The sequence below is a fragment of the Caloenas nicobarica genome, chromosome Z (genome assembly GCF_036013445.1).
Source record: "Caloenas nicobarica isolate bCalNic1 chromosome Z, bCalNic1.hap1, whole genome shotgun sequence".
NCBI classification, from domain to species: domain Eukaryota; kingdom Metazoa; phylum Chordata; class Aves; order Columbiformes; family Columbidae; genus Caloenas; species Caloenas nicobarica.
The window spans coordinates 42,220,930-42,237,141 of record NC_088284.1 but is presented as its reverse complement, the minus strand read 5'-3'; the positions used below and the strand labels follow the sequence as shown (position 1 = coordinate 42,237,141).

The 16,212-nt window shown below is 38.0% G+C and overlaps 1 protein-coding gene across 2 annotated transcripts in view; it reads left to right on the top strand.

Annotated features, from left to right (window-relative positions):
• Positions 1-16,212, top strand: part of LNPEP (leucyl and cystinyl aminopeptidase) — a 53,562-nt gene that overhangs the window by 32,062 nt on the left and 5,288 nt on the right. For both annotated transcript variants that reach the window (XM_065655832.1, XM_065655833.1), the window contains 11 exons: positions 306-426; positions 1,119-1,273; positions 1,586-1,699; positions 3,769-3,900; positions 4,217-4,348; positions 7,048-7,208; positions 8,638-8,726; positions 10,517-10,697; positions 11,456-11,612; positions 13,371-13,555; positions 14,177-14,338. In XM_065655832.1, the coding sequence (XP_065511904.1) occupies positions 306-426; positions 1,119-1,273; positions 1,586-1,699; positions 3,769-3,900; positions 4,217-4,348; positions 7,048-7,208; positions 8,638-8,726; positions 10,517-10,697; positions 11,456-11,612; positions 13,371-13,555; positions 14,177-14,338 (1,589 nt within the window). The remainder of the gene's footprint in view (positions 1-305; positions 427-1,118; positions 1,274-1,585; positions 1,700-3,768; positions 3,901-4,216; positions 4,349-7,047; positions 7,209-8,637; positions 8,727-10,516; positions 10,698-11,455; positions 11,613-13,370; positions 13,556-14,176; positions 14,339-16,212) is intronic.

The following is a 16,212-nucleotide window of genomic DNA, read 5'->3' as shown; positions in this document are numbered from 1 at the left end:
AAAAAGGAAATGGATCAACTTCTGTTCATATGGACCCTTCTTGAACACCTTCCTTAAAGCTGTCAGCCTTTAATTGTTCTTGCATACACATTGGTCAGTTGGATACTCTGTCTGTATTTTGACTAGGGAATAAGGTCTAGCAAAAAAATTAACTCTTTATTCACAGCTTCATAACTAGTGTTTGTAACCTATGTGCATACTCCCAAAACCGTGTCCTACCTGTTTCAGGAAGTTCTGCCAGGTCCTCTTTTACTTCTAAAGCTTTTGTATCTTTCAAAATTTTTTCTCTTCTCTGGTTGGACTAGGTATCTGTCTATGCCATACCACAGCATCTAAACCAAGTTGGGTATGCCTTAAACACAGCAGTGCAACTTCTGGAATTTTATGAAAAGTACTTTTTAATAAACTACCCTCTTGAAAAATTAGGTAAGTTCTTTTGAACTTTTTTTAAACAGAAGAAGAAGAAGCCCTAATCAATTCTGAGAAATGCAGGGGAACTTTTGTTCTGAAAAGGTGTGCTTAAAATAAACAGTAGCATAAAGCATCTGTGAAGTAATGTTCCCTCCAAATTATTTTTAAAATTCATAAAATGTTTGACTGAGTATGAGTATTAAGTGATTCCCAAGCTGGAAAATTTTTGTGAGCCTTTGACACCAGATTGCTTATACCTGTATATAATATGAAAGAAATAATTCAGTCTAAATTTAACATGATGTGCCTTGGTAGGGAGATACAGAATTCTCAGTCTGCGAACCATATTCACTGGTGCAAAATCTGCAGCCTGACTTCTGTGCATGTGTTAGTTTGACTGGAAAGGTTCTGAAATGCAGTCTTCTAAGACATTACTTTTAGGAGAGGCAGCCACATTTCCTCATTACTTGTGTGCATGCAAGATCTATATGCAGTGTCTCTAGTGCTTTAAGTTGTTTTTGTAAGAGTACTGCTAGAGAAACACATCTGTAAAGCTATGGGTCTTCTGAGCTTGAGATGTGAGCAGATGCCAAGACAACAGGATTTAAATAATGAGGTTTTTAGTGATTATGGATAGAATAGATAGCCTTGAAATACAGAATTGCTTTAACTAGCAGTTTTCAAAGCTTCTTTCAAATCTTTTCCAGATCTGGTAGCAATTCCTGATTTTCAGTCTGGTGCAATGGAAAACTGGGGCTTGATCACCTTCCGAGAAACAACGCTCTTGTTTGACAGTAATACTTCTTCAGCAAGGGATAAAAAGTTAATAACTGCAGTGATAGCACATGAGCTTGCCCATCAGGTACTTGATTGAGGAGGTCATTCTTTGAATGTGGTGTGTTTTTTTTTTTTTAAATGAAATTCTGTCCTTAAATTCACTCCTGCTCTTATTGTGACTGGGTTGTGTATTTTATCTGTTCAGAATATCTGCAGGTGTATTTTCTCCAGCACAACAGGCAAAACCCAACTCTTAGAGAGTTGTTAATGCAAATACATTACGGTGGCTTTGACTGAACTTGACTTTGCCACAAGATAAAGCTGAGGATGGATGAAGTGTTACTGTATTTGCTTGATTTTGTGTCTGAAAAATAATTACATTTTTTGTCTTTCATAGTGGTTTGGCAATCTAGTAACTATGGAATGGTGGAACGATCTTTGGCTGAATGAGGGGTTTGCCACTTTCATGGAGTACTTTGCCATGGAGGAGATTTTTCCAGAACTACATTCAGTAAGTTCTTTCTGTAACTAGACTTATGGTACCTTTGCTAAGATGTTTTTTAATGCTGGCCATAAAGGACTGATAGTTATAAAATTATATTGAAATTCACTTTGGCCACCATTGAGATTATACTTTTATCTCCTCTGCTTTGGCACTTTCATTATATTGGAAGTGGGTTTGGGAGGGTTTTTGGGGAGGGTACGTTGTTTTTGTGGAGTTTGGTTTTGTTTTGGGTTTTTTTTGGTAGTAGTGTGTATGCAGCCTTTGTGTTTTGTTTTGATTAAAAAATTCTGTGCAAAATACCAGGTCTTAAAAGGTGTAGGCATCTGTATATCAAATTATAACTTAAAATCTTCATACAGGAAGTCCAGGCATGTTGTTGAGCATGTTTGTTTGTCTCTACTTTTCCTAGTACACTTAGGAAGCACCAGAGCTTTAAGTTACTAAATATGCTTGGAGTAACTCCTTTATTTCCCTCATTGTGGTACTTGCTTGTGCCTGAATCAGTCTGAGATTCACAAATCAGAGGAGCAGATGTAAAAGTGGCATATGGTCCCATCCAGTGGATTGTGATAGCATTGAGTTACACTAATTGTACAAAGCACAGGCAATCTGTTTACACGTATGGCTGAAGGATAGAATCTTTTTTATATAATAACCTAGTGATCATTTAACAACTCACTCTGGTACTAAGTGACCTAGCTTTTCAGACTCTGGAAAACATGAAGGAATCAAACTTGATCTTTCTTCTCTAAGAGATACCAGCTACTGCTCTAAAGCATCCTTGTCACTAAATGCAGGCAGAGAAACAAAAATTAGTGGAACTAAATGGAGGGGGCAATGGAGAGAATAATTCTGCGTCTTGAGTAAAGGCATCTCCTAGGAGAGGAGATAGCTAGGCTCTGGAACCAGCTTCCAGGAGAGTTTATGTGATTTGCATTAGTCACGGTATTAAAATCCTGATGTGTACTGACTGTTTCCTGTCTGTTGTTCTTCTCAGCATTCTGCCTGAGTGTTAGTTTTGAGTTCCTAATTCACTTATTCTTATTGCATTAAGAAACTTGGATTACTAACTTGATTCAGGAGAATTCTTTCTTGAAACTGCATGTTTTCCATTTGGCCTAGCTTGATTGTTTTGTTTGATGACCACTGAAAGCATGTTTGTGTAGCCATTCTGCTTGTTAGGTGCATATGTGGTGAGGGGAGGACACAAAACTATTCTAATGGTTTAACAAGGGCACATCTGGCACTCGTATACTTCATTCTCAAAGTTGCCTTCACCAACATCTCATTTCACCACTTGCTGGTGCCAAAATGTGTTTTTGTGAAAATTAAAAAAAATCACTTGGAACATCTGCATTCAATAATAGCTTTAAAACTTTAAACTTTAAAGGTATCCTTATTGTTTTGTACACAGGTCTTACCTTTTATTTTTTGTAATTCTCTACTGTATAGAGGAAACTGTATAGAGAATTGTTTGCTTGAGTCTCCATGAAATGAGGTGGACAAATACCAGTACAATCAGCTTCTTTGCAGTGTTTGGGGTTGTCTCGTTCTGGTAACAATGTATTAAATTCAAATAACTTCATTCTAGAAGAAAAGAAGAAAGAGAATTTGATAAGGTGGTGTTTATATTCACACAAGTGTCACTGTAGTGAGTAATTTCACTAGACTTAATGCTTTAATATTAAAACATACTCAAGAAGTCATGCTTTTGTATTCCCTGCTTCCTGTAAATGAACTGAAGACATTAGTGAGCCAAATCTGAAATTTGTCACATATGTACTTAGTAGGTACATTTATTTTCTCTAGTGCCAATTATGCATTTGCCTGAGACAGAAGCGTAACAATCTGGATGATGATTCAAGCTCAAGACTGAGATTCCACTGCTAAAATGTGGTAGGGAAAGAGCAGATTTTACAAATGCTACGTTGACGATGCTTTTGCTGCCTCCATTGGCAGGAAGGTGAGCAATGGCATATTAGGACAATGGAAGAACAAAGCAGTGACAACTTTTACCATTCTGCTTACCATATATGTTCTAGCTTCTCAGACATTTATAAATGTTTCTTTTCTAGGATGAAGATTTCCTTAACTTAATTTTTAAGGCTATGATGAAGGATTCCTTGAACTCTTCCCACCCAGTCTCTTCTGCTGTTCAATCTTCAGAGCAAATTGAAGAAATGTTTGATGCACTTTCTTATATCAAGGTAACTTTAAAAATATTTGGAAATGTTTGGAAAGTGATGTTTTAGCTATTGAAAACATGAATGGAGTCATGAATAAGTAGGCAGAGGCTTATCAATAAGAAGTTCTTTTTGAGATTATGTTAATTAGAAAAAAAATCAAGCTCTATTAGCCTGTTTTGTAGCTGCATATAGGGTAATTATTCAAATGAGATATATTTGGATAAAATCTGCCATCTTCTGAGTTATTCTTGTATCGTGAAAGAGCTATAATATGCATATGCTTCAACAAGTTCTATAAATTTAATTTACAAATTATTTTTCTTTTTTTTCCCTAAAGGGAGCTTCACTTCTTTTGATGCTCAAGCACTATCTCACTAAGGATGTTTTCCAAGCTGGTATTGAGGTATATTTGCATAATCACAGCTATGGCTCTGCCCAGAGTGATGACTTATGGGACAGCATGAATGAGGTATCCATCTTTGATATGCTGTTCTTGTTTTTTTCACTTCTCTAAGTGTGTAAATTTTGATTTATTTCCTTGTTCATGAAAGAAATAAGATAATAGCAGACAAGTACTCTGAAGTTCTTTATCTTCGTAGTCCAAAGTTCTGTCATATAGATATGGAGATTCATGTAGCTTCTAGGGCTTTATTGAGTATCATCCCAAAAAAGCACTGCACTGCCATGCATATCCACATGTGTGGACATACTGGTATATTCATATCCTCTCTAGAGTTGCACTGTTAGTGTATTAAAATCAGAATAAAAATAGTCAAATGTAGTACTAAACTTTGCTTTCAAGAAACAGCTGAATGCAACCTCTGCAGAGGTCTTCTGATACTCTCTACTAGTGTAACTTTCAGTTATAGCTTCTGTTTCAACAAGCAGTGCTGGAATTGGAGGGGACAGTTTGGTTCAGCATCTCTGCAGTGGTAAGGCACGCAAAGGGCTGTGTCTGATTAAAGTGACTGTGGGTGAAGAGAGAAAAGCTGCAAGAAAGCAAGAGCATGGGCAGGAGAGAGCAAGGGCAAGAGTTGGCAAGCGTGTGGGAGCTGGGGAGGGCAGGAGTGAGATGGCACATGTGAAGGAGGGGAGAGAGATGGCAGGAGGGAGAGACGGGGAGAGAGAGCAAGGAAGGGGTGGCAGTGGAAGAGTGCGAGAGAGCACAAGTGGGAGAGAACTGGAGGGAGAGTGCAAGGAGAGGAATGTATGAGAGGGAGAGAGTGTTCGTGCGAGGGAGTGCAAGACAGAGTGATCCAAACAAGAAAGAGCTGCTGAGTATTCCCAGGGAGCGTCAAGGTAATTGTATAAGGGAAGGGAACAGATTTCCCTGTGAGTGTGTGTACTGCATAGTATGTATTAAAGTCTCTGAAATACATGTGAGGTTCACTCACAGAAGCTGAGTGCTAAGCAGGATACTAGCTTAATGTTTAGTTTCTGCAGAAGTAGAACTGCTGTTATTGCCAGCTGTCACAAGTGGCTGTAAATTTGTGTGTTTAGTCACTAGTTTGCCAGCTAGTGATGGATTATTACTGATACCAGAGTGTGCCTCTCTTATGACAAAGAACTCTTCTGGTTTTTGTAGTGATTTTTATATTCAAAATAGACTTTCCTCAACCTCTGCAAAATGGAGCCTCCTAACCAACCATCTTCAGTTGTGCACACCTAGAGAGCATGCCACAGGGAAGTGGTAGTATCCAAATAGAGTGGCTAGGGAGACTACACAGATGCCTCACATTTAATTAATGTGAGGGCTTAACCGTTCCCAGATGTAGGGTTTAACTGTTACTAGAGCATGGGAAAAGAGTCATTCTCAAAACTTTAGATTACTTGCTTGGTCTGTCTCTGGCTCAGAAATGAACTTTTTTTTAATTGTAACCCAACTGTTTGTCCATGGGGCAAGTTCAGCTTTTCTGCAAACACAGCAGGCCTCTTTCCTCAGTCTTCTGGAACCTGAGTCATCATCTTTTAAGAGTCAAAAGTAATTGTTTGAAACTCTGGGATTGCTTCACCCACCTGTATTAGTATTGTTAAGTGAGTTGCATCCAAACAACTAACATCTAACATCAGAACTCAGTGTCTATTTCCTATTTTAATGATAAACAACCTTTTGTATTTGGTGCTCATTAAATAGTTACCTAATTCTGCTCACACCAGATATTTAACAGCATTGTCTGCCAGAAGTTGCCCTTCTGTGTGGAGGAGCACATCAACTGGTTCTTTAGATATTTTCTGATGAATGCACCCAGCACATCCTGGGCAATTTATGAAGGGAATGCATAATGTAACATTGTAGTAACAATGATAGCTTGTGATAATATAGTATTTTCCCATAAGGATAAACTGTACGTGTTATTGTTGACTTGAACAGAGAAGAGTGGGCAGTAACATGCTCATGAGGTAAACTAGAGAAGGACAGAGTACAGATTGGTAAAAGTCAAATGTAAATTGAATAGTGATATATTGATTTCTTTATGTTCCTGATAGCTCAACCTAAACCATCTTTTTTAAGTTAGGAGACTTACTGTCCTTTTCAGATTGGATTATCATCTCTGCTAATAAAGAGGCAGTGGTATGTACATTATAAAACACTTGTCTCTCAGTGAGGATGTCGTAGTGCAAACAGTTCCTGAAAAATTAGAAGAGGTTGGAGGTTAAGCTATGTAAAGGCTGGTAAGTGGGAGGCGGGAAAAAAAAAGAAAAAAAAGAAGAGAAATATAAAGGATATGTTGTTTTTGTTGTACAAACACTATCACTTTAATTCAATTTCTAATATTCATTTCAGAATGGAAAGAAGATCTTTAACATTAAACGCCCACATAATATCAGAATATGAATAAGGAAAGAGAAAGTGGGGGGGGGAGCTTGGGAGCTTAACATAAGTTTCTTTCTGTAACATTTTCTTCTCCACTTCTATGACATACCACTTCAATGTACCCGATGTTTCTAATTTGTCTTTCTACTGCTTGGCTAGGATTCCCTCAACTTAAGAAAATAAAAACTACTTGTTCCCCTAAATTTTTTCTTATGAAATATATAAGCTTGGTGTCAAAGTGATTGTTTACAGATGCAGAATCATGCTACTAGCTACTTGGTAAGTTAAAGAGGAAGGTTTAAAAATGTTCTCCATTTGCTCTTTTCTTGTCAAGTTATGATTGTTTTTTACAGATTACCAATGGAACACTGGATGTAAAGAAGTTGATGAAAACTTGGATTCTGCATAAAGGATTTCCTTTAGTTACTGTTGTCCGAAATGGAAAGAATATTTCTGTACAACAAGAACAATTTTTGTATCACATGGAAACAGAAAATTGGACATCAGACACAAGGTTATTTCCTTCTTAGCCTTTGTTCTTCCTGCTTGCAGTTCACTTGAGATAGTCTTTGTGGTATGAAATCAATTATGCTTTCTATTACCATGATTTGTAACTTGAGTCTTGTACTTGAATGAACTTTTTTTTTTTTTAATAAAACTTGTAAAATTTCAGGAAGACAGAACACTGGAGTGAGGTGAAAATGATACTGGTTGAATTTCTGATGCAACAAGAGATTTCCTGGCTATATAACTTTAGACGAGCTATTTAGTATGCTGGAATGTATTGTCCCTCAGGGATCTGTACTGGGATTAGGACTATTTAACGTCTTCATCAATTACATTGACAGTGGGATTGAGTGTACCCGCAGCAAACTTGCAGATGACACCGAGCTGAGTGGTGTCATGGAATGTCATCCAGATTGAACTGGACAAGCTCGAGAAGTGGGCCCGTGTGAGCATCCTGAGGTTCAACAAGGCCTGTACCTGGGTTAGGGCAAGCCCCAGTGTTAGCACAGGCTGGAAGATGAAGGGATTGAGAGCAGCCCTGTGGAGAAGGACTGGTGGATGAAAAGCTGGACATGAGCTAGCAATGTGCATTCGCAGCCCAGAAAGCCAACTATACCTGGGCTGCATCAAAAGAAGCACAGCCAGCAGGTCAAGGGATGTGATTCTGCTCCTATACTCTGCTCTGGTGAGACCCCACCTGGAGTTCTGTGTCCAGCTCTGGAGCCCTCAGTACAGGAAAGATGTGGACCTGTTGGAACAGGTCCAGAAGAGGGCCAAAAAATGATCAGAGGGCTGGAACACCTCCTGTATGAGGAAAGGCTGAGAAAGTTGGGGTTGTTTAGTTTGGAGAAGATAAGGCTCCAGGGAGACCTTATTGTGGCCTTTCAGTACTTAAAGGAAAGATGGGGACAGACTTCTTAGTGGGGTCTGTAGCAATAGGACAAGGGTTAATGGTTTTGTAGTAAAGGAGGGGTGATTCAGGCTAGACATGAAGAAGAAATTTTTTACGATGAGAGTGGTGAAACACTGGCCCGGGTTTCCCAGAAAGGTGGTAGATGCCTCATCCCTGGAAACATTCCAGGCCAGGCTGGATGGGGCCCTGAACAACTTGATATAGTGGAAGATGTCCCTGCACATTGCAGTGGGGTTGAAGTAGATGACATTTGAAGGTCCCTTCCAACCCGAACCATTCTATGGAATGTTCCCACTTCTCAACATGGTGGGAATATAAAAATAATTGCTGTACATGCTGTACATGTATTCTTTCATAATATTCTGATTATATGAGTTAGATTTATACTTTATTATTCTACACAGCATGCAGTTATTGTAAAACTAATATATTAAAATGCTTAAATTTAAAAAAAAGAGAAAAGAACCTTCAAGGCAATTAATATGTGTTTAATATGTCAGTAAACATTTGCTTTGCTTTGCAGTTATCTGTGGCATATTCCTCTCACCTACATAACCAGTAGCTGCAACTTTATCCATTGCTCTAATGCATATTTACTGGACCGAAAGTCAGGTATGTGACTCAAAACTTTGGTAGCAAGTTACTTAAGTGTTATAGATTACTGATCTTTCTGAACACACACTTGCCTAAGATGTGAAGATGAAGGCATATGTAGTACAAAATATTTACAGAGATCTGGAACCAAGCACTACTCATTAGAGAGTTGGTTCCCTGTAGCATTATATGTACAAGTAAGTGGCAGCAACTGGGGCAGAAGTACACGTCTGGAATTTGTAAAAGCCTGTACTCTTTTCATCCCAGTGCCAGCACAAAATCTCTCAAACTGCCTGTGCTTTACAGGGGGAGTAATGTGAGAGTTGCTGTGCCAGTGTACTGAAATGTAAGTCACTTTCCATGAAATATTATTTCTTTAATGGTATAAGAAAATACTACATTTGGAACAGATTAACTTTTTGAGAATGCTGTTGTAAAACTTGAAACCCTTATATCTTTTCACATAAACTCCGCTTTTGCTGCACTGGCTACTTTGAATCCTAAATTGCTAGTCTATGGTTTGGTTTTTTGTGATTTTGTTGTTGTTGTGGTGGGGGTTTTTTGTTTGGTTGTTGGTGGTGGTTGGTGGGGTTTTCTGGATTTTTTTTTTTTTCCCCAGCCCTGTTTTTTTCCTTACCAAGTAAAGAGTTACTATACGCTTCTATGCGGTATTGTGCTAAAATCACTTTGGCTGTCTCTCTCCACTGACATGAATCAGTTTTTGGATTTTATTGAAGCTGGTCTGACCCGTTGTCTTATATCTGCTCATGTATTTTCTTCTCCCTTGTTAAAGTTACTATTCAGTGCATTTAAGTGGAAATTATTTTTAATTCATAAACCTATCTCACACGCCTATTTTTTGAAATAAAACTACACAAAATTAAAATCAAATTCTTGGAGCTGATCTTGACGTTGTTGCTGTTTACTGATTTTTATGAACTGCCACCCCTCTAGAATGACTTTAGAAGTATTAAAGTAAATAATTTTGTCATTCTGACATTGTTTTTACAAATTCTTCAAGTTATTACTGCCCTTTTTCATTTGAGAGGGAGTTTTAGAAAAAGAATATGATAAATTATCAGAATCGAAAAGGTGTTCTTGATCTTATTAGAACTAACAGGTAAGTAGTCTGATTTCATCATTTTTGTTTCACCTTAAATGGCCCAGTTGGTGGTCTTGTGTTCATCATACTAATTCCTCACTCACTGCAGAAACTTGGATATGGAGGATAAAAGAGTAGGAGACATGTACAGAAGAGTTTGGGGTAGAATATTTACTAAATTTCAAAGGCATCGTAGGTGCTATGCAAATGGCGGTTTTGGCAGTATAGAACCAACTGAAATTAAGAACTTTTTCCCAAAGCCTCTCTTCTTGTGTCTAGTTGAGTTTGAAACTAGACTGTGGCCTTTCATCTACTGAAATGCCATCTCTGTTTCTTTATATGATGTGTGTAACTGCTCTTCGTATATATAAGAAAGTGGGCAGAGAAAAGACAGCGTTGTTTGAAAGAAGGCCTGTACAGGATGAGAAAAATCACTGCACTAAGTAATTAACTGCATAGATACAACTTGAGGCAGATTTTGATATTGTTCGTTCGATCAGATGTAGGAAGAAAGAGGAAGAAGTACAACCTGGAATTTTGGACCCTCGTTGTGGAACCTTTGTACTGGCTATTCCTTCTTTATAGTAGGAGGAACTAGTGGGTAGAAAAGGATTTATTGACTCTGGAACCAGTCTACTTCATAGATTTGGATTTGAACAAACAGTCGCTAAATGTTTGTTTCTGCTGCTGATTGTCTGTCCATTAGCTGTCATTGAACTTCCAGAAGAGGTGGAATGGATAAAATTCAATGTGGACATGAATGGCTATTACATTGTACACTATGCTGCAGACTGGAAAATGCTGATTGATCTGTTGGAAAAAAACCACACTGCTTTGAGTCCTAAAGACAGAGCTAATTTGATCAACAATATATTCAGCCTTGCAGGGTAAGACTTCTCTATTAGAAAACATAGTTAATACATGTTTCAAGTTTTTTTTTCCGAGTTAAAAAAGATCATACTTAGATTCTAGAGAAAACTGCTTCAGAGAAGTTTTAATTCAGTCTTTATTAGTCTATTGAAATTGTTCACCATTCACTTAATATTTTTTAAAGTTAGTCCACTGATGCTTCCATATTGGTGTTAGATGTTATCTCTCTATTCTTTATAGCAGCATCCATTTATTTGCATCACAAAGAGACACATGATAGCTTCCATTTCTGGAAGACACTGTTTTCTTTAGTGTCTGATAATCTGCCTAGCAGACTGTTTACCTGTGCTCTGTCAATGAGTGCTCCACTTCAGAGCAATAAGCTATTTGCCTCTTAAGTTTTTACTGGCTCCCTCTTGTCTTTCTTTTGCCATTGCCATCAGAGCAGGTGAGGCTGAGCGTTCTGGATGGCCTCTGACAGCTGCTTCCTGTATCTGAGTACCCTCACAGTAAATATTTTCATACATCATTGTCACACTTCGTTAGCTGTTTTCGTTTTTTTTTAACCGAAGGCATATTAATGGACACCGTTGCTTTGTTGCTATCTTACTAATGTTATAATATAGAAACCTCTACATCTAAAGTGTTTCTTATGTTACTCCCTCTATTCACCTATCCCTCTGTTAATGTAATGGAAAAGATCACTTCTTACCTTTTTTCAGGAAGTACTTTTTATTTGGAAGCCATCTTAATGTTTTTATTCGTTGACCTATAGTCTAGGAAAAGAGTCTCTGGAGAAGGCGTTTGAGTTGATTGAGTACCTTAAGAAAGAGAACAGCACTGCACCACTCACTCAAGCTTTGTTTCAGCTGAGTCTTATATACAGCCTTTTAGAGAAAAAGGGTGAACAATATCTGGCAGCACGAGTCATGGTATGTCTTAGTTTTCTGTAAACTGTAATTTGAAACAATTAGCTGTAATGTTCTTTGTAGTTACCTTATCTTTTTAAGTGTTGACTGTTTAACATATTCAGTAATCTCACTAAGTTGGATGGGGATTGTACATAGTTGCCAGTCTTTCTTGCTTTTCTTTAGAAATGATCTCTTACTGAAATGCTGAATTGATTTCCCCCCCACATCCCTGCAATGTTTTGTAAGGAGTGTAATGCAGTGGGAACACAGTGGTGTCTGGGAATTTGCTATAGTGGCTTTAAAGGGCAATGTAGTACGGTTATGTAATTTAAGAGAGTCCATGATATTTTTCTAGTACAGAAGAGTTATTTCCTGTAGGAAACAATTATTTTGCAAATATAATAGGCTCTGGCAGGATCTCTCAGCAAAGCATATTTTTTTAATAACGATATTGCAACACCGGCTGTTCTACCAAAAGGTGGGCACACAAAATAGGGCAAGAAGCCCCTGCCTATATCCCCCCAAAATCTGCCTGCCTCAGTTTACATACAATACCCTTCCCCTTATCAATCTATTTAAAATATGGATTCCTGGTGCTTTGGCTACCCTTCCCCCTAAATTAACTTGTAAATACAGGTATCAGTATGCATACAGGTATCAGTATATATTCCGGGAAGAGACTGTGTTTTACATTAAGGATTCATAGTCTGATGTCTCTCTGTCCTTCACCCCTGCTGGGCTCAGGTGCCAGGTCCTCAGTTACGTAAAAACAACAGTTCTTCGTTAAATGTTCCTTACAATTCCAAAATTATTAGAGTGGCCAGAGATCGCAGATGTAACTGCTTTGTATAGAAGCAGTGGAAAAAAAACCCAACTATTTTCTCTAAAAATAGGAACACATGAGTGGTTGTCATTGTCCCATTACAGCTGTGTGATAGATTAACATGATACAGTGCTACAGACTTAGCAATGATATCAACATTGTAGCCTCAGTTCTTGCTGAGGAAATGTCTTTCATTTCCCTGTTTACCTTCTTATTATGAAGCCTTCTCTCTATATTCATCTACAGCTTTAAAATGATCCTCGCTGCTTTACATTGTAGAATGTCAGCAAAGGGATTAAGCCTAGAAAGAAAACTATTAAATGAGTGGATAAAATAGCAGATGTTTTTCTTTATACTAGTTAAGGGTAATTAGTGCTTAAGGAAACCTATGAGAAACAAAAAAAACCCCTACTATAGTAATTTTCCTTATTTTGTATTTATTCAAAAGTTTTACAGATCTTCCTTGATAAACAGCCCAAGCTATGGTTTGCAATGCAGTGTCTATGAGGTTATGTTTAAATTCAAGTGTTTCAGCTGAGAAGTGGTAGCTGGTCAGGCACCTAGCTGCGGTTTTGGCAAGCTACAAAACTACAAATGCAAAGGGTGTTCAGCCTATAGATGAAATATTTTTTTGTTTGTGCTGAACTCAGGTGCATGTCACTTGACGAAGTTAAGAGCAGTTAAACATACAGGAGTTGTAGTTAGTTGCAATAGTAAGCTGACTACACAGAAGTATGAAGTGTAGTTTGAAGAGTAGTCTTCAGTTTCAATGTGCAGTTTAAGACCTGGCCCATCTTTCAGATCTGTGTGGTGTCTGATATTTATTAACATAGATCACAAATGGCATATGGAATATGGAATAGGTAGATGAAAAACTACTATGTTTAAACTAGTTTTGTATATAGAAAATCCTCTTGGTAAGAATTAGTTATTGCTAATAATTTTTCCTCCTTTAGCACAGAATAGAGTACCTGCTTGGAGATAAAATTGATCAACAACATTGGACAGATGATGGAACCCTGTCTGAACGAGAGCTCCGTTCAACACTGCTAGATTTTGCCTGCACCCATGATTTGAGAAACTGTAGAACAACTGCCACTGAGATGTTTGAGAAGTGGATGAAGTCTAACGGGACAATGAGGTACCACAAAAACTGGGCTTCCACATCTTTCATCTACCTCTTTTCCTTTTACCTTGCCACCATTCATTTGGCAACAACAACAAAAAGCACACACCACCACTAACAACTGAATATTGATAAATCACTTCATTCTGTCTTTTACTGTTCCTCATGTAGAAGTAATTGCTGTTTTAAGATGAGAGGAACAACTGTGCTAGAATTTAAGAAATTGCTTCCATCTGCATTCCCTAAGCCGCATGCTCAAGTAGGATTATGTAGTAGCAATGTCAATGCATACCTTTTTAGCCTGCATAATCCATTTGCTCTGGTTTCATGTGCATTTCAAGCCACAGAAAATTACTCATATTTTTGTACAATTTAGTGTGCTTTCATTTGACTAATATGATTTGCTTTTCCCAGTGACTTAAAGTATTGGACCGGCATGCATTCAGTCCAGCAAACTTAAAATTGCTACAGAAATAAACTGCTCAAAATGGAAGCATCTCTTTCAAGCTAATAATTTCATTTTGTAACTTTTCTTCCTTCTTTTCTCAGATGAGCATTTTTATGTCCCCCTTTTGTTTGTTTGTTTGTATTTCTGTTGTTGCTTAGTTTTGTTACTGGTTTTCTTCTTCCCTGTAGTCTGCCTAGTGATGTTATGAAAGCCATATTTACAGCTGGAGCCAAATCTAGTGATGGCTGGGAATTCCTCCTAAAGATGTACTCCTCTTCAGTTTCTGAAGCAGAGAAAAGCAAAATGATTGAAGCCTTAGCCAACACGGAAGATGTCAGAAAGCTGATCTGGTATGAAACTGGGTATAAACTGGAACATAGGAAGTTCCATTTAAATATGAGAAGAAACTTCTTCACGGTGAGGGTGACGGAACACTGGAACAGGCTGCCCAGGGAGGTTGTGGAGTCTCCTTCTCTGGAGACATTCAAAACCCGCCTGGACGCCTTCCTGTGTAACCTCATCTAGGTGTTCCTGCTCCAGCAGGGGGATTGGACTAGATGATCTTTTGAGGTCCCTTCCAATCCCTAACATTCTGTGATTCTGTGATGAAGGAACCAAAAAGCTATAGGCTGTGTAAATTAAAAGAGTTAAAATATTATTTGAAAAAAAGTGCCGCCTTTTTTTTGTATTGTTGAAAAAAATTCTGATTGCTAAAATAAACATATCCCCGTATTTTGTACAGGCTTCCATAAACGTGAAGAACCTGATATTTTTCACTTTCAAATAATATACGTAACAGAGTAGCTCAAAAGGCCAAATTCTGAATATGCCAAAAGAGAAAACAATTGAACTTAAAGGCTTTGCACTCCTGGTAACACAAAATTGAAGATTGTTCTATGGAGTCTTAAAGGATTGGTATGTCTTTGTAACCAAGATAATAACTAGTTGGTGGTTTTATTTATTTCTTTATTTATTTATTCATTTATTTATTTTCTTTCTTTGGGTGAAATTTTGACCTTATGTTATGCTCAAACACCTCTCTGTAGACTAGATCTCAGTACAGCATGGAGGACACGAAGGTTGTCCTGTGGTCGTCCCAAAAGCAGGGACAACCTGCTATGCAAGCAGTCCCAAAAGCAGGGACCTGGTGTGCACGCAGTCGAATATACACACAGAGCTGAGATATTGTTTTATTACAAGATTGCGCAATGTTGGGTGCTAGGTGATAAAACCACAAAGCTAGCACCCCTTCTTCACAATACTTACACCATTTATACTTTCGATTTTGGTTAGTACCCCCCCAGGTTTTCCACTCCCTTTCCAGCATTGTTTAAGAATTTACAGATGGTGACACAGTCATTTTCTTGTACTACACATGCTCATGGGTTGGGGTCTTCACTTGAGCAGGGGTCTTCACACTCGTGGGCGTGCTCTTTAGTATTATAATGAACTCATGATGAGCAAAGTCCATCTAAAGAACACTCTATCTGACAGTCTCAAGATACACATTAAAATGAACTCAACTAATTACACATGTTCCAGGATGTTCAAACTGCAAGGGCAGGAATACATTGTTAAACAATTGTGGTTATGTTACACATCATTTTAATGCGCTATTCTTGCTTGATGTTTTTCTACTCCTAACTTATTACTTGCCATTTATATTTATTTTAAACTATGGCAATGTTAGACAAAAAGCAAATTTGAGCATTTTCTTATTTGAGTTCACAATGGGTCATAAAGGAGCAGATACAACTCACAATATCAACAACGCATTTGGCCCAAGAGCTGCTAAGGAACGTACAGTGCAGTGATGGTTCAAGAAGTTTTCCAAAGGAGATGAGAGCCTTCAAGATGAAGAGCATAGCTGCTGGCCATCGGAAGTTGACAATGACCAATTGAGAGCAATCATCAAAGCTGATCCTCCTACAACTACACAAGAAGTTGCCAAAGAACTCAACGTTTACCATTCTGTGGTCATTCAGCATTTGAAGCAAATTGGAAAGGTGAAAAAGCTTGATAAGTGAGTGCCTCATGAGCTGACTGAAAATCAAAAAAATAATTTTTTGAAGTGTTGTCTTCTCTCCTTCTACGCAACAACAACGAACCGTTTCTTGATCGGATTGTGACATGTGATGAAATGTGGATTTTATACAACTGGCGACAACCAGCTCAGTGGCTGGGCCGAGAAGAACATCTAGAGGATTTCCCAAAGCCAAACTTG